The sequence below is a fragment of the Oratosquilla oratoria genome, chromosome 30 (assembly GCF_046742065.1).
Source record: "Oratosquilla oratoria isolate Oo_2021 chromosome 30, ASM4674206v1, whole genome shotgun sequence".
Lineage (NCBI taxonomy): Eukaryota > Metazoa > Arthropoda > Malacostraca > Stomatopoda > Squillidae > Oratosquilla > Oratosquilla oratoria.
Window position 1 is genome coordinate 39,159,815 of NC_134806.1, and position 27,690 is coordinate 39,187,504.

General features: G+C 41.6%; 1 protein-coding gene across 2 annotated transcripts in view; it reads right to left on the reverse strand.

Annotated features, from left to right (window-relative positions):
* LOC143041089 (uncharacterized) overlaps positions 1 to 27,690 on the reverse strand; it is a 70,750-nt gene that overhangs the window by 27,283 nt on the left and 15,777 nt on the right. For both annotated transcript variants that reach the window (XM_076212782.1, XM_076212781.1), the window contains exons 3-4: positions 13,323 to 13,551; positions 473 to 674 (exon numbers count right to left, since the gene is read on the reverse strand). In XM_076212782.1, coding sequence (XP_076068897.1) covers positions 473 to 674; positions 13,323 to 13,551 — 431 coding nt within the window. The remainder of the gene's footprint in view (positions 1 to 472; positions 675 to 13,322; positions 13,552 to 27,690) is intronic.

Here is a 27,690-nt window from a genome sequence, read left to right on the forward strand (position 1 = left end):
TAGTAGTAGCAGTAGTAGTAGTAGTAGCAGCAGTAGTAGTAGTAGTAGTAGTAGTAGTAGTAGTTAGTAGCAGTAGCAGCAGCAGCAGCAGCAGCAGTAGTAGTAGTAGTAGTAGTAGTAGTAGTAGTAGTAGTAGTAGCAGCAGCAGCAATAATAGTAATATAAAAAAAAATAGATAAATAAAAGGGTCGTCGACCACAGGCCTTGGCGGGAGAGGGGCCAATGAACTGTCTGTGGGAGACAGATCCTGCTGCTGCCACCACAATTCCGCGAGGATGGAGGTCGTATTTTGCCATTTATATAAAAAAGTAGTATTAGTATCATTAATATTATTATCAACATTATCAACTTTATCAACATTATTATTATTATTATTATTATTATTATTACTATTATCATTATTATATTATCATTACACTATTATGTTTATCCGTTTGTTTATATTCAATTTAGTTGTTTTTTTTAACCTAACCTGGTGTAGTCTCGAGGTTCATGACATCACGGCGGAAGGATGTTGTGTTGTCGCCACCGCCGCAGTGCAGCAGAAGTAGGGCGGCGGCTTGCGAGGCTGCGGACCCGCCGGCTTGCCCCGGCGGGCGGCGGCGACTCCCCTGAACACCACCCCACTGATGCTGCTGCGCGAAGGGGCCGGCCACCACGACAGGTACCCAAAACTGAAAATGGCACATACACTTAATAGTGTCAATGATAATGATGCTCAATAAACACCAAAATAACGATAGAAATAATAGTAACGATAATAACAACAATAACATCACTGTTTATGGTAACAACTAACATAAACAACAATAATAATAAAATTACCAATCTAAATAGCAAGGTCCTTTTCCCCCTTACAAGAAAGATGGCCAACCAAGGCATGCACGCCCCCCCCTACCCATTCCACTCCCATCCACCACTCATTGTTTCCCTCTCATCTCAGCTCCTCGTGGATGAAAGGTCATGCCTATCTCCCGTTCACTGCTCGGATCAGGAACAATGCAGCAAGGCACAGTTCATCTACAGCAGGGCCAGCCCCTTCATTTACACGGAGATCCTCCATCCAGTACAGCGGTTAAGAGCGACAATAATGCAATTATTAACAAAGGCATGAAACTTTGCGTACGTATTGTCAGTGGTATGTACGTTAGAGACAAGCTAGATACCTATCACTATCACCTTGGTGACAAGTCTGAGGAAAAATATTGTAAGGTTCTGATTACAAAAGTTAGTACCTTAAATTTCAAGATACCAGACAGTTTTCATTGTGATGGCAGTTGGTACTTAGCCAAAATAAATGTACAGGTATACCATGGGATATATATAAATGCTAGTTTTCTTGCTTTTGCAAAAAATTGCACTATTCTGACAAAATTGTGTACTGAAATATAACCAATTCTAGTATTATCAATGAATGTTATTGTTTAGTCATGTATTTTTTATGTTTATTTTCAGAAGTGGATTCTATTTGGATATAGCTAATTCTGGTATAATGCATGCTTATTATAATTTTATGTCATATATTTTGCTTTTAATTGAAAAATACATTCCACTGTACTGAAATGTGTGTCGGAATACTAAGACCATGCTTTTATGGGGCTTTTAATCGAAGATATTGCAAATCTCAGATCTTAAGAGAGGCCAACATAAAATTCAAGATGGCGACCAGTTACTATGGTATACTGTGTACCTAGCATAAAATTTTGGTAGATACCATGGGCTACAACTGTACCAATTTCTCTGCTTTTGTCATAAAGTGGACTATTCTGACAAAACTGTGGTCTGCTGTGCTAATCCTCGGGTGACCCGGATTATAGTTGCAGATGAGCAGTCGCTGGTTATCAGCTCTCATTTTAAAAAGTGGTGGAAATACAGTCGAAGAGGAGAGAGAGATCTTGAGTTCGCACCAGAGACCGAGTGCCAGCCCTTCGGGTTTCACCTCTAAATGGAGGGGAGGAGTTCTGGCGGGTTTTGAAGACAGGCAGCAGGGAGGCGATTGATTTCTCCTGGCGTCCGTCTCGCTGGAAGGACAGCCACTGCCGCCACCACCCTCACGACGGTTTGCGGGTGCACGCCCGCCTTCGCTGGCGTGACCTACGGCGCCAACACCCAGAACGCTATGGGGATTTCTCATCGAAAGTCTCAACCAAGAGTTGGGAGACTTTGTACCCAACAAACATCTGGAGTGCTCCTAACATCCATAGACATTGCGCAGGTCGAGAGTTATGGATAATAGCTTTGCATCTAGAAAGCAAGGGGAGCACAAGGCAAATGTGTCAGAGCAGATGTGCGGCCGCAGAAGTGAGACGAGTACAGTTACCTGGAAGAAAGTAGACTACTGTACTCAGCGTCGGGCGTGGCGTGGTGTAGGGGCGGGGGTGCTGTAAGGATCACTGCTGACACAGATACAGTTTTCGATGCACATCCGGCATCGTATGGTCTGCAGACACCTACGTTTACGAAAAAGCAGCCAGAGAATCCCTACAGTTAGTAGCACTAGTGCGATTGTTTGAAATCACGGCGTTTGATAAATAACGACTAAATATCTATTTGTGTGTGTGTGTGTGTGTGTGTGTGTGTACATAACGGAATAATTCACTATTTGCAGCGATGTCTTTCAAGTAATCAAATCCTGCAGTCGCGGAACTTCGATCCCGGGACCTCGATCACGAGTCCCGTCCGCTAACCATCGATCTTGCCACGGAAAGTGTTATGGCATTTGAACGAAGATTTTATTTGCTTCGCCTTTGTAACTATTAAGGATTGGTTGCAATGATATATATATATATATATATATACATATATATATATATATATATGTATATATATATATATATATATGTGTGTGTGTGTGTGTGTGTGTGTGTGTGTGTGTGTGTGTGTGTGTGTGTGTGTGTGTGTGTGTGTGTGTGTGTGTGTGTGTGATTCACCATGGTCTTGGGTCACGTGTTGAACTCGCGATCGACAGCTTTTTCCCTCCCGGAAGAGAGCTCAGAGCTCATTTATGGGTAATGCTATGACCTTTATACGTACACACAACGCCTAACTCCCCACCCACAAGATTTGGAGCAACGACTCGCAGCGCAGCTATACTGAAATTATTTCAGCCTTGGGCGGGATTCGAACTCGGACTGCCGTAGTGACGGCCCGGAACTCTAACCACCGCGCCATAGTGTGTGTGTGTGTGTGTGTGATTCACCATGGTCTTGGATCACGTGTTGGATTCGTCATCGACAGTTACTTCCCTCCCGGAAGAGAGCTCAGAGCTCATATATGACCGATCTATGGGTAATGCTGACCTTACAAGCACACACACACACCCAACTCCCCGCCTACGAGAGTTGGAGTAACGACCCGCAGCGCAGCCATACTGATAATATTTCAGCCCTTCGCGAGATTCGAACCCGGACCGCCGTAGTGGCAGCTAGGAGCTCTACCACTACGCCATGAGTCGTGTGTGTGTGTGTGTGTGTGTGTGTGTGTGTGTGTGTGTGTGTGTGTGTGTGTGTGTGTGTGTGTGTGTGTGTGTGTGTGTGTGTGTGTGTGTGTGTGTGTGTGTGTGTGTGTGTGTGTGTGTGTGTGTGTGTGTGTGTGTGTGTGTGTGTGTGTGTGTGGGTGTGCACATATATATTAGAAACCTTGAAACTTGTTGAGTGCAAACGTGCGTGCATGTGGTTCTCGTGTTCTTCGAGTTTTTCAACGCGGAGGGAAAAGTTAACTATATGATCTATGAATGATTCATCTCTGCATCTATCACAGTTACAGTAACTAGCTATACCGATAGTGACTATAAAAATAAATAAATAAAAATAAAAAGTGTAATTCAAATGCCCGGATTGGTAGCACTAGCACGGGCATTAGACTGTTTATAACACGAACAAGGGTGCCAGGACGGTCATAATCCAAGCAACCACCTCCGCTTCCGACGAGAGTAAACGGCTATGGACGACTGAGGCTTCACCGTATTTCCCAAACCTCCTCTTCCTCCCTCCCTCCTCCTTATTATCCCTTTATCCAAGCCTCCTCATTCTTATCTTTCCCCATCTAAGCCTCCTCCTCCTCCTCCTTCCCTCCTCCCTACTATTCCCTCTTCCAAGCCTCCTCCTCTTCCCCTCCTCCTACTCCTCCCTTCCTCCTCCTCCCTACTCTTCCTCCCCTTCTTCTTACTTTTCTATTCCATTTACTTTTCCTGATTTTAAACTCGCTGATATCACTGCCCGCTGTAAGTGAACGCGTTGGGCGAGCCCCGTTGATACGAAGCGAGCGTAATAAGCATATAATAAGAATATAGTAAACGTTATGAACACAGGTCGGAAACCGCTGACGTGAATATAAACCACAGCGGAGTGTTTGCAATGATTAGATACACTCTTGGATTATTTATAAGATCTTAATAATCAAGTTCTACAAGTGGCAGATACTACAAAACAAGATATAATCAGGAATGGAGTTCCTAAATGTGGCAAATGTGGTGAGGACAGAGAAATTAGGTACACGACACAGTGTACAGATTACAAACATTATATGCGCAGTGACCTGCCTTTTTACCAACTATCATGTTTTGCCAAAATGACCCGCATATGTACATGTGAAATCTGCAGTCTTAATCAACCATAAAGACCCTAAATGGTCAACAGAAACAAAGAAGTCCATGAATCGTCAAAATTTACTGAGGCAATAACCAGTGGCGTACATAGGTCACACCGAATACATAACAGACCACGCCGAATATCACCAAGATACATTACTCAAGGACAACCTCAAGATGCATCCCATAGTTTACATAATACACAGAACAATAATAATGACAACACCGCACAGCCTTCAGAGGAGGAAGTGGATGCATTTCAAATTACACAAAATATACAAAACACATAGAACAGCATTGGAAGCATCACAAGACCGGACAACATAAGCAATGCAATCCTTGTCCTAAAAAAAAAAAGATAAAAATAAAAATAATAATAATAATAATAATAATAATAATAATAATAATAATAATAATAATAATAATAATAACAATAATAATGATAATAATGATGATGAAATAAATGAATAAATAAAAATAAAATAAAATAAAAAATGCTGGCGAGCATTTTTTCATACTGTTGGAATTGAATCACGACACACTAGACAGAGATGTCTTTTTTTTTTTTTAACATGTGAATATTACAGGAGACCTACCTGTCTCCTATAATAAGCCCTTCATTCTGTGGTAAACACCGTCACTGAGGCGCGCGAAATTTGAACTTCGATATTTCGTAGGTGCGCGTTTTTTAGAGCTCCTCATTTCGAATTTAGGCGCATTATGGCGCGGGCGCGAAAATGTGCACCTTAAAAGACAAGCCATGCAACGGTAGGATGCCAAATATTGTAGCAGATGCGCAAACAGGGCATTATCAAGATCCTGTGTCGGAGGCAGCAGAGATAGTGAACAAACAAAAGAATGACCATATGCCATTACTACATGACGGGATGATGCCGAAATAGGATCACTGGTAAGGACTGTATGTACGACCACCCAAACGGTGTAGCTGATACACAGACAGGGCATTACCAAAATCATGTTCCGGAACAGGGCAAAAATAAAGAAGCGAAGGGAGTGAATGAGTTGGCCTAGAAAATGATATGTGAATTTTATAAGAGAAACTGTTGCAGATTCCGTAAACAAGTTAGTGGATGTAGATATGATCACCCAAAGGCATGCCCTAAATTGATCAAGCATTTCCTTGGCATAGAAAGAGGTTGTACGCTAGGGGAGAAAGTGCGTACGTTACCACCCCAAACTGTGTTAGGAGTCTGGAAAAGGTAGTAAGGAAAAGGGCACTTAAACCCACCTTAATTAAAGGGACTGTAAAAACAAGTTTGGGTAAAACACAATGGGGAAACCGAAGGGCAGCGAAAAAATTAAGAGACGGAGATAAAAGTGTTAACAGTATAAACGACCAATCAGAAACTTTTTAGAAGGCACCCAGCAGTAAATCTACGCCCTCCAAGTTCAAATGGGACAAATTCTGCAAATTAAGCAGAATCAAAACATTGGCACCCCAGCAGCCAGTGGAACAAGTAAAAAAAAAAAGAACAATATGTTCATCAAGCGATGACCGCAGTGTCCCGACCCGACTATCAGCACCACCCACAACAACAATGGCCAGCACAAGCCTGACCGGCTCAGTGCTTGAGAAAATACTTATGCGCAATGTACAGACAAAAGTGAAATACCTAGGGGAACTATCTAAGGAAAATTATTATCTATTCCCAAGTCTAACAGAATCCCACATAAGTGAAGAGATAACAGACGAGGAATTAAATTTGAAAATTACACCCTGTACTGCACAAACAGAAGAGAGAGAACTCATGGTGGTGTAGTGCACGAGTATTGTGTTCTTCCTCGGATGATACAAACGAACTTCTCGTTATTAATGCGCCAGAGGTGAACATAATACAGTAATAGCGACATTTTACCGACCACAAAACAATGACCGTGAAGAGTTCTCTAGCATTTGAATATTTAGGCAGCAGGTTCTCCTGTAAGCATATTTGGTTAAAAAATACAGCGACTTCTGTATTTATGATCTTCTCGTTGGTACTCTACTTTGCACAGTGGAGCGTTCACTGTATTTTACTATGCTTTTTGGCAGTAGTATTACTGTGCTCAACTCTACGCATAAATCTGCAGTTCGCAAAGTAGAGTATCAATAAGATCATAAATACAGAAGTCGCTGTATTTTTTTTACCATATATACATATATATATATATATATATATATATATATATATGTATGTATATATATATACATATATATATATATATATACATATATAGATATATATATATATATATATACATATACTTATATATACATATATATACATATATATATATATATATATATATATATATATTTCAGTGAGAGAGCAATCTGGTTGTCACTCAATGGGTAATTAGATAGGGTTAACTGGGCTACAATGAGTGATTACGAAACTGTTGAGGAAATGCTAGTGTCTTTCATGAACAAGTGCGAAAATCTATGCAAGAAACATATTCCAGGTAAAAGAGAATTAAACAGCGGAAATGAAATACCCTGTTACCGAAAAATTATGAGAGTTAGAACAAAAATATTAAGGAAAATGTCAAAAGTACCAATATCACATACTGATAGTGGAAGAGAGAACTCTGAGACTGAATTGAAAGAAATAGAAACGAAATTGAAAGAATCACACGAAAAAAAGAGATAGCATGAAGAAGATAAAACAATAACGGCCATAAAGAACAACACAAAATACTTCTACGCATTTGCCCAAAAAGAAACTTAAGTCTCGTGTAAAAATTGGACCTTTGGGGCAACAAATGGAAACCTAGATGAGGACTCAGAAAAAAAATTGCAAACATGTTAGAAAAAATATACAAAAGTTTGTACAGTGAACAAATAACAGAAAAATCAATGGTGAGCCCAGAGAATTCATCGAAGTTAATGGTATAAATGCAGATACTATATTGGGTTCAGGCATAACGATATAGTGGAAACCACAGATATAATAAAAACTAACTCATCAAGGAGGCCAGACGACACACCAACAATGTTTTTTAAAGAAGTGTAAACATACATTAGCTACTCCAATCTATCTACTCTGGAGAGAATCACTAGACAAGGCTGTCATACAAAAAAAAAAAAAAAAAAAAAAAAAATTGAAAGATGGACTAATCACCCCCATCTTTAAAGGTGCATCACGAGGCCTTCCAGCTAATTATAGACCCGTTTCTCTCACCTCACAAAAGTGTTCAAGACAGTAGTTAGGAAGAACCTAGTGAACTTTATTTAGAGGACGGTGCAGGTCAAACCGGGTCAGCGTGGGTTTCGGAAAGGACGGGCATGCCTTTCCCAACACCTAAACCACTACGACAACATTATAGACAATATAAGCAGTGGAAGAAATATTGATGTGGTCTACCTAGACTTCGTTAAGCATTTGATGAGGTGGACCGCGGGGTGCTGATACACAAATTGAAAAATATGGGCATCGCTGGAAAGCTGGAACTTGGCTCCATGAATTCCTAAGTGATAGAAAGAAGAGAGTAATAGTGGATGGAGCCCAGTCAAAAGGTTCGATGACAATTAGTGGAGTGCTTGGTACTTGGCCCACTGGGAATAAGAAACACAGGAGGCTTAGTCTGAGTTTATTCCTGACTAGATTCGTAGATGTGCTTCTTCATTCTTATGAAAAAGCACATCATCGAAACTAGTCAGGAATAAATTCAGACTAAGAACCCTGTGTTTCCTATTCCCACTTACGTTACACACACACACACACACACACACACACACACACACACACACACACACACAAAAATATATATATATATATATATATATATAGAAACACACACACATATATATATAAATATATATATATATATATATATATATATATTATACGGGAAAGGGAGCTATGCTCGTGGTGACCTGTTTTTGTGTCTCGCAAGATCAAGTTTGTTCTTAAATTCTTGTATTGTGTTTGCACACACTATTTCTTCATCCAATTTGTTCCATAAATCTATCACTCTGTGTGGGAAGCTGTTCTTTTTCAGGTCTCTTCTGTAGTTATCCTTTTTGAGTTTCATTGCATGTCCTCTTGTTTTTCCTCTGTCCCACTTTAATAAGTCCTCTCTATCAAAGAAATGTCTCACCAGAAATCAGTTGGCAGGGACGTGAGATTACTGTCATAATTCCTTCATAGCAAAAATGAATTGCACAACCAAAAGATAACAGGGGGTTTCTGTTGGATCATCGGCTCCTAAAGGTCCAACCGCACTACGGGTAGTGTGCCACCGAATGTTAGTAAGCACTGTTCAAGCAGATCCAAGTCTTGGACATTAAATAACATGAAGAACCGTACTACTGAAGAGGGTTGCAGTTAGCAATCGAAATATTTACTTTCGCTTACTCAACTCTTCCTTTCGTCCGACTGTGGTGTTAGTTGAGGTTGTAACATGAAGAAAATTAAGACCTATAGTTACAACGTAAGGACCCTCTCAGAAGACCACATGCTGGAGAGTTTAATGGAATAACTTGACAACATCAAGTGGGACATCGTGGGACTGACCGAAGTCCGAAGAGCGGAAGGAAAACTGATACAGTTACAAGATAGTCACCACTTGTTCTACGATAGAGGTAAGGAAAAGAAAGAGCAAGTGGAGTAGGATTCTTGATAAACCGAGAGGTTGCTGGCAACGTAGTCAAATTCAGTAGTTTATCAGGCAGTGTAGCTTGGATTGTGATTAGGCTGTGTAAAAGGTACACTCTAAAAATAGTTCAGGTTTATGCACCAACTTCACAGAGTTCAGACGATGAAATTTAGTTCTATGATGATCTAAGTCAGGCAAAGGATAAAGAAAAAAAATGAGTACACGTTGGTAATAGGCGACTTTAGTGCTAAAGTGGGGAAGAGGATGGGAGATAAGTCGTGCGTTCGAAACTATGTAGTAGGTGAAACAAAAGACAAAGGCAAGATGTTAGTCAATTTTGCAGGGAATTACAAAATGAGAACAATGAACACTCTTCCGAGAGCGTGTAGGTCGTAAATGGGCCTGGAGAAGTCCAAATGGAACAACAAAGAACGAAGCAGATTTCATATCAGGAGATGAGAGCAAGAGCGTCAGCAATGTTATGGTCATAAATAAGTCAACGTAGATAGTGACCATAGAATAGTAGATTGCAAAGCTAAGTTCAACTTCAGAGCCGAGAAAAATAAACTAATTTTAAAAAAGAAAATAAGGCTTGCAAAGGTTAAGGATAACAAGAAGGAATTTCAGTTAGGAATTGAAAAAAGATTCGAAGCTCTAAGAATTATCGAGGACACCGTCGAAGGTATGAATGTGAACTCAATATCATTATGGCATCGGCAGAGAAGGTAGGAAGTACAAAAGTACAGTGGTGGGCAGCGATAAATTTTGCAATAAAGCGATAATGTAAAGCGATAAATTAGTCCTATAACGATAAAGCGATAATGTAAAGCGATAAATTAGTCCTATAACGATAAAGCGATAAATTTCCAAGATACCTTAAAGCGATAAGCGATAAATCCTGCGATAAATACAAAAATACTCAATTTTTGCTACTTATCCATTTAAAAACCTCTTTTTTTTACACTTAAAACACCATATCTGTTTGCCGCGTAACAATGAGCCTGTAACCTCCCGCCGTAACGGTTTTTCGTCTTCTACTTTATCGCTGGATTTATCGCGGGAAATTTGAAAGCGATAAATATAAGCGATAATTTTTTCGGTTAAAGCGATATTATCGCTTTACTTATCGCAACGCCCACCACTGCAAAAGTATAAGTGAAAACGAATACTCCAGAGCTACTAATAACCTAATTAAAAGAAGGACTATATAAGAGGCTTGTAGATATAGGTAGACAAATGAGGTAGAGGGGTAGATGGCGAGAATTAAATTCTTATGAGTTGGGAGTTTGGTAAACAATAGTTCGCAAGAATTGCATAAGCTCGCTCTCCGCCTAATGTTTACAAACAGTCGCCGGGGACCCGATTTCATTGTTGTATAATGTTCATTTTCTGTGCTGATGTAACAATATATAAACTATGTCAGTGTGCAGTGGTGAATTCGAGATTGCATGAGTAAGCAGTATTGCATGCGGGTTTGTAACAGCTGTTTTGATTGGAGAAAAGTTGGAAGAGAAAATTCAATTGGTTCACGATTGTAAGATCAAGCCCTTAGGGAAGATTCTTAAACTTAAAATCAAAGATCATTGGAGTAAAGAAATCATGACGTCATAGCAGAACTGACGTAGGACCCAAATTGAGGATCCCCGATGGGAGTTCCTCGGTGTAACTTTAAGACACAAGTGTAGTAATATTCGGGAAGAAAAGAAAAATTAAGCTCCGTTTAATTCCCCCTCTCCTACAAACGAGATAATACTAAGTGGAATTTGACTAAGTCGGATGATGGGAAGCACAGGGCCTTCCTAAATTGTGAGTGACTATCATACGTATCAGAGACAATGGTGAAAGGAAAGTAGAAAGTAAAAACACGAAAGAAAGACGGCATATAGAGACGATAACAGAGTGGTGAAAAGGGCTCACAGACGGTAACAGACTATGCAGATTAAAAGCAGGAGATACGAAATAGAAAGAGTAGAACTAAACAAACTTTTCAATAAAAGGCAGAGGTCAGAGAAAAGAAAGAGAAACATGGATGAAATAGAGGAAAATATTCGGAAAGGTAAAAATATTAAAGGGACCAAACGCAGACATGCTTTAGGAAGACAGCAAATGATATGTTTGAAGGATAGAAATGGAGAGATCATTAAATGCAGAGATAGAATGGTAAAAAGAGTAGAAGAATTTTATCAAGAGCTTTCCTCGTCGAAGACCGTAGTTCAGTCAGTAAATTCATCTGTAGACGTTAGTCGTGAAATTACAAAGAAGTATAATTTGCTCTAAAAATATGAAACGAGGAAAAGCACCTGGAGAAGATGGTATATCGATACATCTTTAGAAAGACGCAGGGAAAGAAGTTCATATTAAGTTGGGTCAGTTGTATACCCAGTGCTTACGTCAAGAAAGCGTTCCTGAATCCTGGCACAATGCTATAGTAATTTTGCTTTATAAAAAAAAAAAAAAGAGAGAGAGAGACCAGAACGACCTTAGTAACTATCGACCGATTAGCTTGCTATGGAATGTAAATAAGTATTCTCCAAAATCCTTACAAACAGACTAAGTCAAGTTTTAGATGGAAACCAACCGAGAGAACAAGCAGGCTTTAGAAGCGGATATTCGACTCTAGACCATATGCAGGCGATGAACCAACTAATCGAGAAGACGACAGAATACGATATACCTTTCTGTTTAGTAGATTACGAAAAGGCCTTAGATTCGGTAGAACAAATAGCAATACTAAACTCTTAACGCAAGCAGAGTGCAAACGAACAAATTGTAAGGGTTCTAGAAAAGATTCATGCGTAAGGTACAGCTGTAATTCGACTACATAAAGATATAAATTATATCTATATCGGAAAACGAGTACGGCAAGGCGATACAATTTCACCCAAATTTTTACAGCTTGTTTAGAAAAGCTTTTCGGTGGGTTGATTTGGGAGGAGAAAGGTTTGAAGATTAATGGGGAATATTTTAACCACCTAAGTTTTGCGGATGACATTATTCTTATTTCAGAAAGAGCAGAAGACTTGCAAGATATACTGAGTGATTTGAACAAGGAAAGTCTCAAAGTAGGTTTAAAAATTAATAAGAGTACACTCAAATTAATGTTCAACACGAAAGTTCAGAATAAAGCGATTATAATCGATGGTGAGTCTTAAAGAAGCTGAAGAGTATAATTATTTAGGCCAGATAGTAAAAGTGACCAAAGATTAGGATAATGAAATAAAAGACGTATTACAATTGGTTGGAAAGTGTTTAGTAAGTACAATAAAATCCTGAGAGGCTTTCTACCTTCATGTTTGAAACGTAAAGTTATCAATGCATTTTGACAGCAATATGGGTGTGCGACTTGGAAACTGACGAGGACGATGAAAACAAAACTAAGGAGTACACAGAGAAGAATGGTGAAATCAATTATGGGAATAACGTTGAGAGACCAAAAGAGATCAAGTTGAGTGAGAGAGTAGAATAGAGTGAAAGATAGTGTGGAGGCGGTAAAAGGGAGGAAGTCGAATTGGGGAGGTAAGTTAGCGCGATAGACTGATGAGCGATGGAGCAAGTGTGTTACTGAATGGACGCCGCGAGAGGGTTAGCGTGGAAGAGGAAGACCAGACAGAAGGTGGAGAGACGAGATAGAGAAGTTTTCAGGGGTGACGTGGCAGAGGTTGACGCGGTCGTGGGAATCATGGAATGCTATGAAAGAAGCCTTTGTTCATCAGTGGACTCAGGATGCCTGAGCTGATTATATATATATATATATATATATATATATATATATACATATCTATATCTATATATATGCATATACAGATGTATATATATATAAATATTATATATACATATATATTTATATATATATACATATATTTTATATATACATATATATGCATATATATATATGTATATATATATATATATGTATATATATATGTGTGTGTGTGTGTGTGTGTGTGTATATATATATATATATATATATATATATATGTGTGTGTGTGTGTGTGTGTGTGTGTATATATATATATATATACATACATACATATATGTATATATATATATATATATATACATATATGTATATATATATATGTATATATATTCATATATATATATATATATATATGGGAGGGGTGAGAGGTCTCACCTGTTTATGGTCCGATGGGACGCCGCTGCTTCCCATAGCTAGAGTGCAGGGCAAACTTGACTCAGCAACAAGGAGTTTGAAGTGTCCCTCCAAACCTCCTAGCTTGCGATGCAGTGGCAGCTGGTTGGCGGCAGGTGGCCTACGGGGAGGTGGAAAAGGAACCAGATGTCTCGTGGTCGTCGGGGTAGTCTTGGACATCGATCGTGACTTCGGCAATGCGGCGCTCCTCCTTTGTGGGAGAGAAAAATGTCAGTCGTCAGTGCAGGCCCGTAGCCAAAACTTATGACTTGGGGGTGGGGACTTCCTGCATATTTGGTGTGGGGGTGGGGTGGCTGAACGTAATAAAAATGACTAGTCTTGTATAGCACTGACGGAAACAGTAACACAGCTTTTTTTCTTTTTTTTTTCTTAGGCTATTGACCCATAAGGGGGTCATTAAGCCTGGTGTGAAGTTGTTCAGTCTCTATGTTTTTTTTTTTTTTTGTGTGTGTGTCATAACACAGCAGTGTTGTGACACCACTACTGGACCATCTGGCCAACAGTGCACGGGTCATGCAGTACAAGCACGTGCAGGTGGTGCCAAGTTGCAAAATAATAAATTAAGGACATATGTTTGCAGCAAAGAATATTCTCGAAACCCATTAGTTTGCACCGAACTACAAACTAACTTGCAGTTTTATTCTGACAATCAGTGTACAAGAAAAATTAGTGGAAAATACAAATATATGAGCTTGAGAATCTGAAGGGGCTACTGAAATTTTTGGGGCACAAGGACACCCCCCACCCCCACCCCCGGTGGCTACAGGACTGAGTCAGTGTCGTAAATAATTGAGGCAGACACGTGCTTTCCATGGCAGAGCAGCCAGTTGACGGTGCGCAGTTTTCCAGCGGCGAAACACTGGACTTCCAGGTAATCAGTTATGTTCCCATCGCAATGGGAAAAGACTCAACCCGGCAGGAATTCCTTTATTGGTAATAACAAGACAGACGCAGGTAAATTTCTTACTGTGACTGACCGTCCTATTTCCGCTTCTCTTGTCAAACTTTGTTACCCCACCTTACCCACACACTCGCTCATGAGGTGGTCTTGCGAGATGGGCGTCAGAAATGACAGCAACGGGGGTGGGGGGGATGCTGTCTAGCATTCGGTCCAGGAACTAGCCCAAGAGCTATCTATCTTTTATCTATCTGTTCACAAAAGGAGAGCTGACATCCGGCGACCTCTCCTACCACTTGAGCCGGTGACACTGAAACGGTCTCACACGAATACAACAAAGACAACTGTCTAAGGTTTCTTCCCAGAGACAAGAGGGACCCGGGGACAAATGCCAGCCGTTGTGGGGCTCCGGGTTTCCAGTCAGTGAAACTCGAGAGAGATCTATTGTTATTTTCCCATTAACTAATTCACTAAACTCATTAAACAGAGTCAGTGGAAGTAACTAGTCTTCTTCTGCCCCCTACCCACTTTTTCCTTTTGGATTTTGGTTTTATGGTGGACGGATCCGCTGCAACTGATGTTTTGGGTTGGGCTGGGTTAGACAATTTTCTTCATGGGAAAATCTGCCTAAAATAGACTATATATGTGTATGTACAAACATAAATGCACATCAACCAATGGGTCAATCAGCCATTCCGAGTCCAGTGCTGAACAAAGACCTCTTTCATACCATTTCACGAATCGAATGAATACGGTAACCTCTTCCCCATTTCCCATCTACCTGCTCGCAGTCAGTCACAAGCACTCTTGCTACGTCTTTATTATCCGTGGTTTCCGGAGCTGGTACTCGCTCGGACGTTAACCTTGACGGTGGTCGGGAACTGTTCATCCATGAACGCAGAATACGATGTCCACGGTATGCCACTGCAGTGAAGATACCCAGAGGAAGCTGATGTATCACACACACACAGAGTGATACCCAAGTCACCTCAGGTCCTGAGGTGAACAGCGGTCGGGGCCCATTACTCAGAGGGTTCGAACAGTGGCCACGGCAGACCCTCGACCGTCAGCCGAGGCAAGCCTCAACCCCACCCCCATCCCCATCGTGGAGCCCAGCTACGGAAGTAACCTTCCCAGTAAACAGTTTAAGTCAGGGGTTCTCAAAAGGGTCGATATCAACCCCCAGGGATCGATGGGATTAATTATCCAAGGGTCGATGAATAGCCAGGGGGTCGAAAGTGGGTCGATGAATAACCAAGTAGTCAATGAATGTTTACTGCTGGGGTCGAAGGGACTAGTGAAGACTCCGATTAGAAATTATTGATAATGATTTGTAAAAATATTTAGAAAATCAGACACCATCATATAGTATATAAGAAATTATAATTTGTAGAAATAATCGAAATTTGAAAATGTTGCATGGGTGATGATTGCGATAATGATGGATATGATGATGATGATGGTGATGATGATGATGATGATGATGATGATGATGATGATGATGATGATGATGATGATGATGATGATGATGATGATGATGATGATGGTGGTGATGATGATGATGGTGATAATAATGGTGATAATGGTAATGATGGTGATGGTGATAACGATGGCGTGGGAACGCTCGTTGCGCTAAAGCATTAGAAGTCTTCAGAAATTTCAGCAACGCTGGCAAAACTGCCCTCAACCAATCTCTTCCCTCTCATTGTCTCTCCCAGTTCTACTGTCCGTACAGGATTTCCGTACGACCTTGGCACCAGGGATTTTCACCAAACGAGAAATGAAATAGTCACTTATCAAATATAATGGACGCGTATCATCTGTTTTGAATGAAGAACAAAATAGAGAAATATCGAAGAATAAATGTTAGAAAACAAAAAACAAAAACGAAGTCTTAGCCGCCACTTTCGCGCGCTTACGTCTCTTTCTATTTTTTTCCACTATATTTTCCGTATTGGGGGAATAATATGTTTGTATATTTTCTTTTCTTCTTTGAATACCGATTATACGACGTGCTTCTAAGAGGTACACTCTATAAATCCCGTGAGAGCACGCATTGGTCCCAGGTAAGTTCTGCAGTAATGTCATGATTTTAGTCCAATGATCTTTAACTTCACATTTAAGATCCTCCCTTAAGGGTGTGATCTTACAATCGTGAACCAATTGAATTTTTTCCTCCTCCACCCTTTCTCCAATCAGATTCGTTGTTGCAAGTCTATATGCAATATTGTTTACACCTGGCGTCTGCTACTGCTTATGCCGTTTTCAAGTTTACTTCCACAATTGCGCTCAACGGTATATACCGTTTTCAAATTTAAAAGCTCCTTTCAAGCTGTCTCCAACTTCATATCACGTTTATACGTATAGAAAACTATAGGAACATCATCTGACAACATTCTGAGTGCATCTTGAAGTTTGTGGCAACTTTTGCTGGCTCGCTAGAAGGTAGCAAAGAAACGTTTTCAGTACGCGGTGAGCGTTCATCATAGAATTATATTTTTATATTTCCTTGAGATATTACAAAAAGGGACAATTACTTTTGTTTTTCTGGATTGTGTGTGTGTGTGTGTGTGTGTGTGTGTGTGTGTGTGTGTGTGTGTGTGTGTGTGTGTGTGTGTGTGTGTGTGTGTGTGTGTGTGTGTGTGTGTGTGTGTGTGCCGTTTTCTCCATTTTCTTGTCATTGAATTTAACATTTTTTAACTAAAAAGAAATCAAGTAATTTTTTCTTTTCCCTAATTTGTTTATTATTCCAACATTGACTAAACATGTATATTTATGTCAAAATAGACAAATGAATTGTTTGAAAAATACAAAAATTATCAAACAAAATCAAACAAGTTGAGTAATAGAAAAGAAAAAATGTCCTGAAGTTGAAAGAGGGTTACGCTGTACTCTGAGCACTCCATTATTTTCCTTACTTGTGATCCAATGAAGATACCAGATGTCTCCTTTGCCTCTGAAAGCTTAGGAAAGGAGTCTTGAAGATATTTGAAGGCAGCAGACTCCTTGTCAAGAGCTATAACAAAATACTTCATGAGACCCAGTCTAATGCGTAGTGGAGGAAACAAAACCTTTTGAGGATTCACCAATGGCTCATGTACGATATTGTGTGTTCCCACCATAGTATCAGTCCTTGGAAGTCAGTGCTTTCTCTGATAATGTGATACTCTGCCTCTACTGTCCTAGAGGCAAAGAAAACAGAGATTCTTGGTAAAACCTCCTTGCAGTTCCATCAAGAAAGCCATCATCTTGAAGTCTCCAATAAATTCCCAGCCATACTTGTTGTAGTTCAAAGTTTCCAGTAGAAGCTAAACACTACTGTAGTCCCCCTTAAGATGCACAGGATGAGCGTGAGGCAGAGATGGATACTTGTTTCTATTGTGCAGAAGGACAGCTTTCAGGTTTCTGAAGAAGCTGCCAATGAAGAGTCTCCATTCACCTGCATTGCAAGCAATTCCAATAACACCAAACAAGCCTGATACATCATTACAATAGCACAGCTTGTCCTCCTTTGCAAAGAACCTGGAGAAATGTTTGTGACGTTTTCTTTGGCTGGTCACTTGCATACTCTCATCAAGTAAATCCCATTCCTTCAGCCTTGAAATCAAAAGCTCATCATTTGACGTTGTCAACCCAAGATCTCTGATGAGGTCACTGAGGTCTCTTTGGTTTGGATAGTAAGGATTCTTCCCAACTACAACTGTATCTGTTTAGCTCATCTTCTGACTTGCTGATTCGTTCTGATAGTTGACTTCTTTCTGGAGGATCTGGTACAAGAAAATCAGCACTGTGTGGTATTGGTGCAATGGAAGATGGAATGTCTGGATAGAGAACAGCAGCTGCATTTTTCCCAAATCGACGTTTGGAAGGACCCACCATACAGAAAGAGCAGTTAGTTGAGTGATCAGTAGGATCACGCCATATTCTAGCAATAGCAAATTTCATGGTTCTGTTTTACCCTCTATACCATCCTATAAAAGGACAACAGTAGGAGTTTCTGTTAAACTTATTTAATTTTCATTTTCATTTTAAATTGGATTTTACGCTTGAAAAAACTATCTTAACTTCTAGTGTTCTCTTATAATGCTCACAAGCAAAATAAAGTGCCCAGGTCTTCTCTTGGTCCCCAACTGGCACACCAAAATATGTTTTGTAAGAGACTCTACGCAAATGGCGTTGTTATGTGTGTAAGCCCTTCAGCCACTTCGCGAGGGATTGTGAAGAGACGGAGACTATCTGTTACGAATGCAGAGAACCTGGACATATTGTTCGACAATGCGAGTAGGGAAACGGACAAGGGGCGGCTGCTATGAGAGCTGCCCCCCAATCAATGTAAAGGCGCTCCCGAACTGCATGCCGATTGTAGATGTTCGGCTGAGAGGAAGGCGTGCAAAAGCACTGGTGGATTCCGGCTGTGTAACCACAATTGTAACGGCCGACCTGATTAAAGGATTCGAACAGTGAGACATGGCCCTAATGACAGTTGACGGAAGGGAGACAAAGTGTAAAGGCGACCAGTAAGTTGAAATGAGGTTGGAGGGCATTCCAATACGACTAAGAGTACTTGTTATTAGAACGGTTATAGAGGGGATTGAAGTGGTGCTGGGAATGAATGCAATTACACAGCTCGGAGAAGTCACGTTTGTCGACGGACAAGTGAGGGTTAGAGTGATACGTGACCCGAATACAAAATGAAGGGGGGGAAACCGTCAGATGCCGGAAATAGACCTAGGAATGACAATTAGGGCCATGGAGGGGAGTGTCACCACGAAGCTTGACCTTGGCGAGAAAGTGGTACATTGTACCATCGAGAACGAAGACTTCCTGGCGAAATTTGATGGCCAGGAGTGGGAGGTAGAGTGGTACCTCAAAGGAAACTCGCCCGTATTGAAGAAGAAAGTCGGATATGAACAGACTCTCGGAAAGGGGGTGAGGGACGACTTTGACATCGAAGTACAGCGGTGGATTGATAAGGGAATTTTGAGTCCTTGGGTGGAACCAGTGGAGGATAGAATCTTGCCCCTGATGGCAGTGGTGCAGCCAACCAAGAACAAAGTACGACCGGTGTTGGACTTCCGAGAACTGAACCAGTTTGTAAGGTATCACACTAGCGATGATTTTGTAGACATATCTAACGAGACTACGCAAATGGCGCCAAATGAGGGGTAGATATACGGGCGGTTTACTTCCAAATTCACGTGGCGAAGAAGCAATGGAAATACCAACTAATAGAATATAAAGATAAAACATATTGCTTGACTAGACTAGGATTTGGGCTGTGCTCAGCTCCAAGGATAATAATGAGGATCCTGAAGACAGTGCTGAAGAAGACTGAAATGATGAAGAAGGGCACAGATTCCTACCTCGATGACATATTAGTGGATGATACTGTTGTACAGGCGTCGGACTTAGTGCAACACTTAGCTCGGTTTGGACTAGTCTCGAAGGAACCGAAACCAATGGAAGGAGGAACGGTGTTGGGACTGTGACTAGAGAGGGACGGGAGCGGAAACCTGATGTACAGGAGAAGCAACGAGATCTCGGATGTAACAGACGAGATGAGCAGACAAGAGCAGCATAGCAACCGGCGTAATCCTGGAGATAGGAGGTGTGGTGTTTGAAGATGGGGTGTGGCAACGCAAAAGAGGATGATTACCATCACATTAACGTATCGGAGTTGAATGGGGTTGTAAAAGGAGTCAATTTGGCGCTGAAATGGAGGCTACGTGAGATCGAAATCAGGACAGACTCAGCCACGATAGCGAGATGGATGAACTTATCGGTGACTGCTGAGAAGAGAATACGCACGAAAGGAGTAGCAGATGTCATTGTGAAACGGCGTCTTAGGATCCTGAGGGAGTTAATAGACGAGTTCAGCGTGAAGGTGAGTGCAATCCAAGTACCGTCGGGAATGAACAAAGCGGACGTGCTAACTAGTGTAAAGAAAAGTTGGCTGAGAGTGCTGGAAGAACAGGAAGAGGAGAAGGTTGAAGTGTACGCCGCAGGATCCTTATGCACGGAGGAGTTGCATGGAACATATCACCCAGGTGTTGATAGGTTAGTGTTCTTAGCAAGGAAAGTTGACCCAAATATAACGAGAAAAGAAGTCCGGCGACCTGTGAGAGCATGTGTCCGATGTCAATCAATAGATCCCACCCCAAGACAGCACGCAACGGGGGAACTCAGCGTAGAAGAGAACCGGAGGAGGCTGGTGGTCGACGTAACCCACCTTCGACGGGGCATGTACTTGTCGATGTATTACTGTGGCCCAGAACGATTCGCCGTCTGGCGGGAGATGAAGGTGGAGTCGGAGGAGGAAATTGCATGGGTGATGAATGAGATATTTCTGGAACGGGGTCCAGTGGATGAAGTCCTGATGGATAATAGCACCGTGTTTCGGTCGGGAGCACTGAAAGAAATGCTGGACAAATGGAGCACGAGACATTTCTTTAGGGCTGCTTACCGACCGAGCGGAAATGGAATAGTAGAACGACACTATCGCACTTTTGAGTCCACCGCAGAAAGGGCATTAATACTGCTCATGGATGCAGTCTTCTGGTATAATATGTCCCCTAGGTCAGGCCAAGACGAAGATTCGGTTGCACAAAAAGCATTATCTAAATATGATTGGCGACATCTCAGGGTAGCGCCGGTGCTACCGGCCAATGCTGAAGAAGTTCCTGCCTCAGTACAGGTGGGGGAAGAGGTATGGGTGAAGCCAAAGGATAGTAAGTGCACCTCACAGTGGACGAGGGTTACTGTAACGGAGGTAAATTCGTGGAACAATATTCTGTTGAAGGAGTGCCACGACATATCCTGGATCTTCGTCGTGTGGTGGATGGCGGAGAAAACGATGAAGAGAATTACGACGAGGTAGTAGATGGGGGAACAGCGCCTCGACGACCGCAGAGCAGTAGACGTCCTCCGGGATGGCTGCAGGACTAAGAATTAGGAAGTGGAGGAAACGAAGAAGACGAAAAATAGGTTGATCTCGAGATCAATGGGGTGTGTGGTATGAATGTGATGCGGATATGGGTGTGCAGTTAGCACCCCCGGCAGGGGGTCAAAGGTCACCTTGTAGAAAGGAGTGAATGGGCGTTGGCTGATGCGTATGGGCAGTGTGTATGTGGGACGAACGAGGGAAAGAGGGCAAGAGAGCAAGTGAAAAAAGTGCAGTGGAAGAATATAGAGAACGATTAGGTGGTGTAGGATTGATAGGCGATACGAGTGAAAGAGAAACTAGTTATAACCGTCTTCGTCATCGAAGAAGAGGAAAAAACATGAAATAACGCGGATAAGGTAAGTGATACGTTGCCCCGCGACCACACCCCACTACCCAGTCCGCAGGCGATGCGCGTCACTCCGCCCACAATAGTAAACAAACTGACTGATCAACTGTTTAGCAGCACTATCATCGTCATACGACATTGCTTCATAGCTATTATTGCATTTGATCTATACATACATACATACATATACCAAGGCTTTTTCCCCCTTACAAGGGAGGTAGCCAAAAAGGGAAAGGCACAAAAACACTCCCACCCATTTCATCCCTACACACACTCCACACCCCTCCCACCCTCCCTCTCATCTGAGCACCTCCTGGATGACGGGTCATCCCTGCACCCTGCCCACCGCCCTGGGTCAGAAGCAGTGTCGCAAGACACAGCACATCCACAGCAAGGCCGCTTCATTTAATCGGCGACCCCCCCTCTCCGTCCCCCCTTGCATATAAGGAGAGGACGGGGAGAAATCCCTTCGGGCTGCGTCAAAATTTACTCACACACACTACCCCACCCCCACCCCCCTGCCCATTCCTCCTCATGCAATCACAACATCATCCATATACAACCATTCTCCACTCACCTCTGTCTTCCGTCCTCTCCCTTCCTTCCTCAACAGACATTCCCCTCTTCCCCAAAGCCCCCTTCACCCCATCCATCCACCTCATCCTAGGACGTCCCCTCATGTTCACTCCCTCCACATCTGCCTTCCATACCTCTTTTACTAGTCTTTCTTCACTCATTCTTTCCATGTGTCCAAACCATCCTAATATTCTTTCATCAACCCTATCTCCCAACTCCTTTTTCACCCCTGTTCTCCTCCTCACCTCCTCATTTCTCTATAGCTAGAGAAAATCGCCTGATGTTGCTTATGCCCATAATATTACCGTTTACGTTTACGTGGTGGGAACCGCAGAGGACCGCTCTTGGGGATTTTTTTTTCTTTCTTTCTTTCTTTTTGGTAAGCAGGCCTGAGGTCATTTTCATTAAAATGGATCTTGACCTCCTCAGCGACTCCCCTTACGTACCTCTCCTTATCCATTCTCATGAGAACTCTAGTCCGCCGTTTCTGAATCCTGTGTTGGTTCAGGTCCCTAAGCAGTTTGGCAGTACGGCCTAACTCGTTCTTCAGGGTCCTCAAGAGAGCCGAGTACTTCAAATCGATTAGAGATGGCTACCGCATACTCCTGGATACACGCATTACACCTGAGTTTCTCTAGATGGAACCCAGGTAGGTTACATCTCAGGATTCTCCTGGATTTGATACGCAATTTCAATGTTGCGACTACAGACCACAAGTCTATGATCGGTCCCAAAGAATTCAGTACTTCGATGAACCCTACAGTTCCGTAGGATCTTCCAACGAGTGCTAACAAGTATGTCATCGATCTCCTCAGTCACTCCTCTGGCATTACTTTGGAGGCAAAATTAAACGAAAGACCTGTAGATCAGATGTGAGAAATTTTTCAAAATACGCTCACTTAGATGATTCAAACTTACATTACTTTTAAGGACAGACGTCCCCCAAATCAGGCTCGCCCAAAGTGGCTCGACAAAGAAACTGAAAAAAGTATTGCTAAAAAGAGACAGGCTTTTAAGAAATATAAGTGCCCGGGTGCATCTAATGACTATGGAAGTTATGTATCAATACAGAGAGATTTAAAAAAGACAATAAGAAAAAGAAAACGACGATACGAAATGAACATCGCTGATAAATCCAAAGAGAATCCCAAAGAATTCTATAGTTATATTAGAGATAAAAAGTTTGTTAGGAATCACATTGGTCCACTATCATCTGCTGACGGTCAACTTGAATATTCAAATGAAGGAATGTGTAATATCTTAAACAATTATTTTAGCTCGGTATTCGTAAACGAAACACCTCAAAGTGAACTCCAAACTGAAACCTGTGAAAAGTCTAGGGTAAACTTACTATGGTAAATATAACAAAAGAAAAAATTTAAAGGTGTATAGACAAACTCAAAGTTAATAAAACAACAGGGCCTGACGGTTGGCATCCAAGAATCTTAAAGGAAATGAAAAATGAGATTGTTGTTCCATTAGAAATTATTTTCAAGAAATCCATCATATCCGGAGATGTCCCAAGAGAATGGAAGCTAGCTAACGTTACTCCCATATTCAAAAAAGGTGGCAAAAAGAAGCCAAATAACTATAGTCCTATAAGTTTGACTTCAATCGAAGGAAAAATAATGGAAACTATCATCAGAGATGCTATCGAACATCATTTAGAAAGTAACCGTTTGATGATATCCAGCATGGTTTCAGACGGAAACGTTCTTGCGTGACTAACTTACTCGAATTCTACAATATAGTTATCTCGAATTATGACATAAAAAACAATATAGATTTAATATATCTAGACTTTGCAAAAGCTTTTGATACCGTCCCACACGAAAGACTACTTACTAAATTAGCTTTACACGGAATAAGTGGTAGCCTATTAGGTTGGACTAGTAATTGGTTGAATGGTTGAAAACAGAGAGTTGTTTTAAATGGAAAAACTTCTAGATGGAAAAATGTTACAAGTGGAGTTCCTCAGGGTTCCGTTCTTGGGCCACTTCTATTCATAGTATATATAAATGATATAGACCATGGACTAAAATCTACTGTTTCCAAATTTGCTGATGATACAAAACTGTGCGGAATGGCAAATGATCACTCAAACCAATTAGATATTCAAGAAGATTTAGATCAATTACAGCAATGGTCTGAAAAGTGGCTAATGAAATTTAACACAAGTAAATGCAAGGTAATGCACATAGGTAAAAATAACAGTAAGTACGATTACAAGTTATATGGAAATTCGTTAACAAAAGTGGATAGTGAAAAAGATCTCGGCGTAATTATCAGTAACGACCTCAAATCATCCAAGCAGTGTATTTCAGCCTCTGAGAAAGCAAATAAGATTCTAGGACTGATTGCGCGATCTTTTGATTTCAAAAGTCCATCACTCATTAACAAGCTATATAAATCGTTAGTTCGTCCACATTTGGAATATGCTGTTTCCGTATGGTCACCGAATCTCATTAAAGACATTGACAAACTGGAAAAAGTACAACGGCGAGCCACAAAACTGATTCCAAATATAAAAAATAAATCATACGAAAATCGACTAAAACATATGAATCTGTTTTCCCTAAAAAAGCGTAGACTCAGAGGTGACTTGATACAGGTCTTTAAATTTCTAAAGGGAATTGACAACATCAAAAGTGACCAAATTTTCACATTGAATGAGAATCAGACACGAAAGAATGGTCTCAAACTGTCCGGAAATAGATTCAATTTGGAAGTAGGTAGAAACAACTTTGCCAACCGTGCAGTTAATGAATGGAATAAACTTCCTGCACAGGTAGTGCAATGTAGTTCAGTTCGAAGCTTTAAGAATCATTTAGATAAACACCTAAGCAAGATGCTGTAATGATTATAATCTATTTTATATTATTTGTTTTTGTTTTGTTATCATTTGTCTGTTTGATTTTAATTTATTATTAGTTATATGTCAATTTATTATTATTTACTATTTACCTGTTTGTTTATTATTTAACTATACCAATGCTTTTATTTATGTATTTTATTTGTTATTTACATTATTATAGTTTTTATTTCTTTTTTTTTCGCATCCGACCTAGATATGGACCAAAAGGTCTCCTGTCGGCATGCTCCGCCTTTGTAATCCTTTGTAATCCTTTGTCATGTCCATCGGTGTGGCTCCTGTCTCCAGAACGAAGAACCAACAATCCTCAGCCTTCTGGATTTTCTAAAATTCAGAAGAGAACTGTTGATGTTTCTGGTTCCAGAACCATGGGAGCCAAAACATACTTCATAGCAGCTCTGTTGGTGCCAGTGACCGCATTGAAGTAGCCCAGAACAATAAGCATGTCTCGGGGCGGGCACGCTCAGCTATAGATTCAAACTTGGCATAGAACATCTCCTTCTCTTCAAAGTTATATACCTCAGTAGGAGCATATACTGCAATAAGAGAGATGAAGACCAAGGTGTGCTTCAGCCTCACATGTATCAAACGCTCATTCCATTGAGGTATCCTTTACTACGACGTGTTTTTTATTCGGTTAGGTATGACCACAGATTCTCCTCCACGGTGGGTCCCATCTGTTCGGCCCGACCAGAAGTATAACACTCACAACTGATCTCGCCGTTGCCTGGTCCTCTCATCTCAGAGAGAGCCACTGTATTCAGTCTAAGCTTCCTGAGCTCTACCGATAAAAGGGGTAATCGGTCGTCCTGGAAGAAAGAATGTTCCAGGCGCCAACACGGACAACCCGCCGCAGGTTCACTCTGGGCCTGGATCAACGTGTTTGTGTCTCATTTGCGACACCCCCGGCACCCCGGCACCCCGGCACCCCGTGTTTGGTGATTTTAAGATGGATCACTATATACACCTGTAGGGAGTTTGGACAACGAGATGGAGTGGTACCACCGGCGGCATGGCGTAACGAAAGTCAGCTTCTTCCTTTGGAGAAATTATAGATACATCCCATAGATGAGGCAAAGGCCATCAGGAAGGAGTTCATGGAATATTTCAACGAGGCATTTGTTCCATGGCAGCAGCGTATGTGCAGCATATGCGAGCGAGCGAGCGAGAGAGAGAGAGAGAGAGAGAGAGAGAGAGAGAGAGAGAGAGAGAGAGAGAGAGAGAGAGAGAGAGAGAGAGAGAGAGAGAGAGAGAGAGAGAGAGAGAGAGAGAGAGAGAGAGAGAGAGAGAGAGAGAGAGAGAGAGAGAGAGAGAGAGAGAGGGCGAGAGAGAGCGCGCGCCATCGGAGTGTCACTTGGCAACGAGTGCGCGAATGCGCGTCGCTCTGAAATGGCTCCAGTTCATCAGTGTGGACATGGTGTGTACAGTGTTGACACGTCCATTCAACACTGCACACTTCATGATGCATACTGTGGACGAGGCGACGTCCACAAGGAGCTTCCCTCGGTTGAATAAAATTGCGTGGCGGCAGCCAGAATGTACATATACAAATTAAGACAGGGTTATTAGAAGAAACCATATGGCGTTAGCTAAAACAGAATCTATAAAGTAAGCCGGGATAATGATGAAGTTGGGCGGATTAAGGTTGTGCGCTGACTACAAGGAAGTAAAGAAAGTAGGAAAAGAGTAATGATGAAAATGGAGGTGGTAATATAGTCGGAAGTCGCTCGCGTCTGCATTCGAACACACTCGGTGATGTTGACTGATTTGTTCCCGGTCCGAAGTGGAAAGAGTCCTTCGGTATCACTAGCGTACTAATCTCGAAATCAAGACCTATTCTATAGTATTTACTAAAATCCCCTGCAGCGCAAATTACACCAGCAACATTGAGTCGAACTATGATGACAAAAACTCGCACGAAGTAGTGAAAGTCATGTGAAAGTCCCATGAAATACAGCGTGTGGCAAGAACAACAAAGAAAAGGCCTTAAGTGCAGATGCAGTTTGATTCATGCAGATGAGAAATGAGACATGACTTTTTTTTTGTAATGATGTTAAATATGTAATAGGTAAGTAAAAAAAATATCAACTACAGTTTGTGTTTGATTCTCGGAGTTTAACATTTATGAATTAGCTGCAGATAGTACAAGTATATTGAATAGGTAGTTTCCAGATTATATCAAGATCGCAACAGTCCAAGCGCACAGGGCAGAGGTGGCGCCTCCTGGCGTAGGCTCGCCTCCTTCAAGATTATATTTTTGTGGTTAATGGTTAAAACATAAAACTAAGTCGAAAGTCTCTACAGGGACAACAGTAACAACAACTACTACTACTGATTCGTCCCTGTTGTTAATGTATGCATGACGATATCACCTGAAGATACGGTTGAGTGTGAGCTATCCCAACACGACTCTCCCTCCCCTTCCTCTATGAGCAGCAACCGTTGCCTCCCCCCCACACCCCCTCCCACGGGCGCAGGGCGACATGATGCATGGGAAGGAACAGCAGCAGCAGCAGCAGCAGCAGCAGTTGGAAATAATAACTTCACCCTGGTCGCCGCGCCAGCGTAATATGAAGGAAAGTCCCACTGTAGGCTCCGCTACGGTTCCGGGGCGTCGCCTTCCGATGAGGGGAAAGTGTGTCTCGCCCCCGCCTTACGATTCTGTTCATCTGCCAAGTGTCATCCTATGTGGGC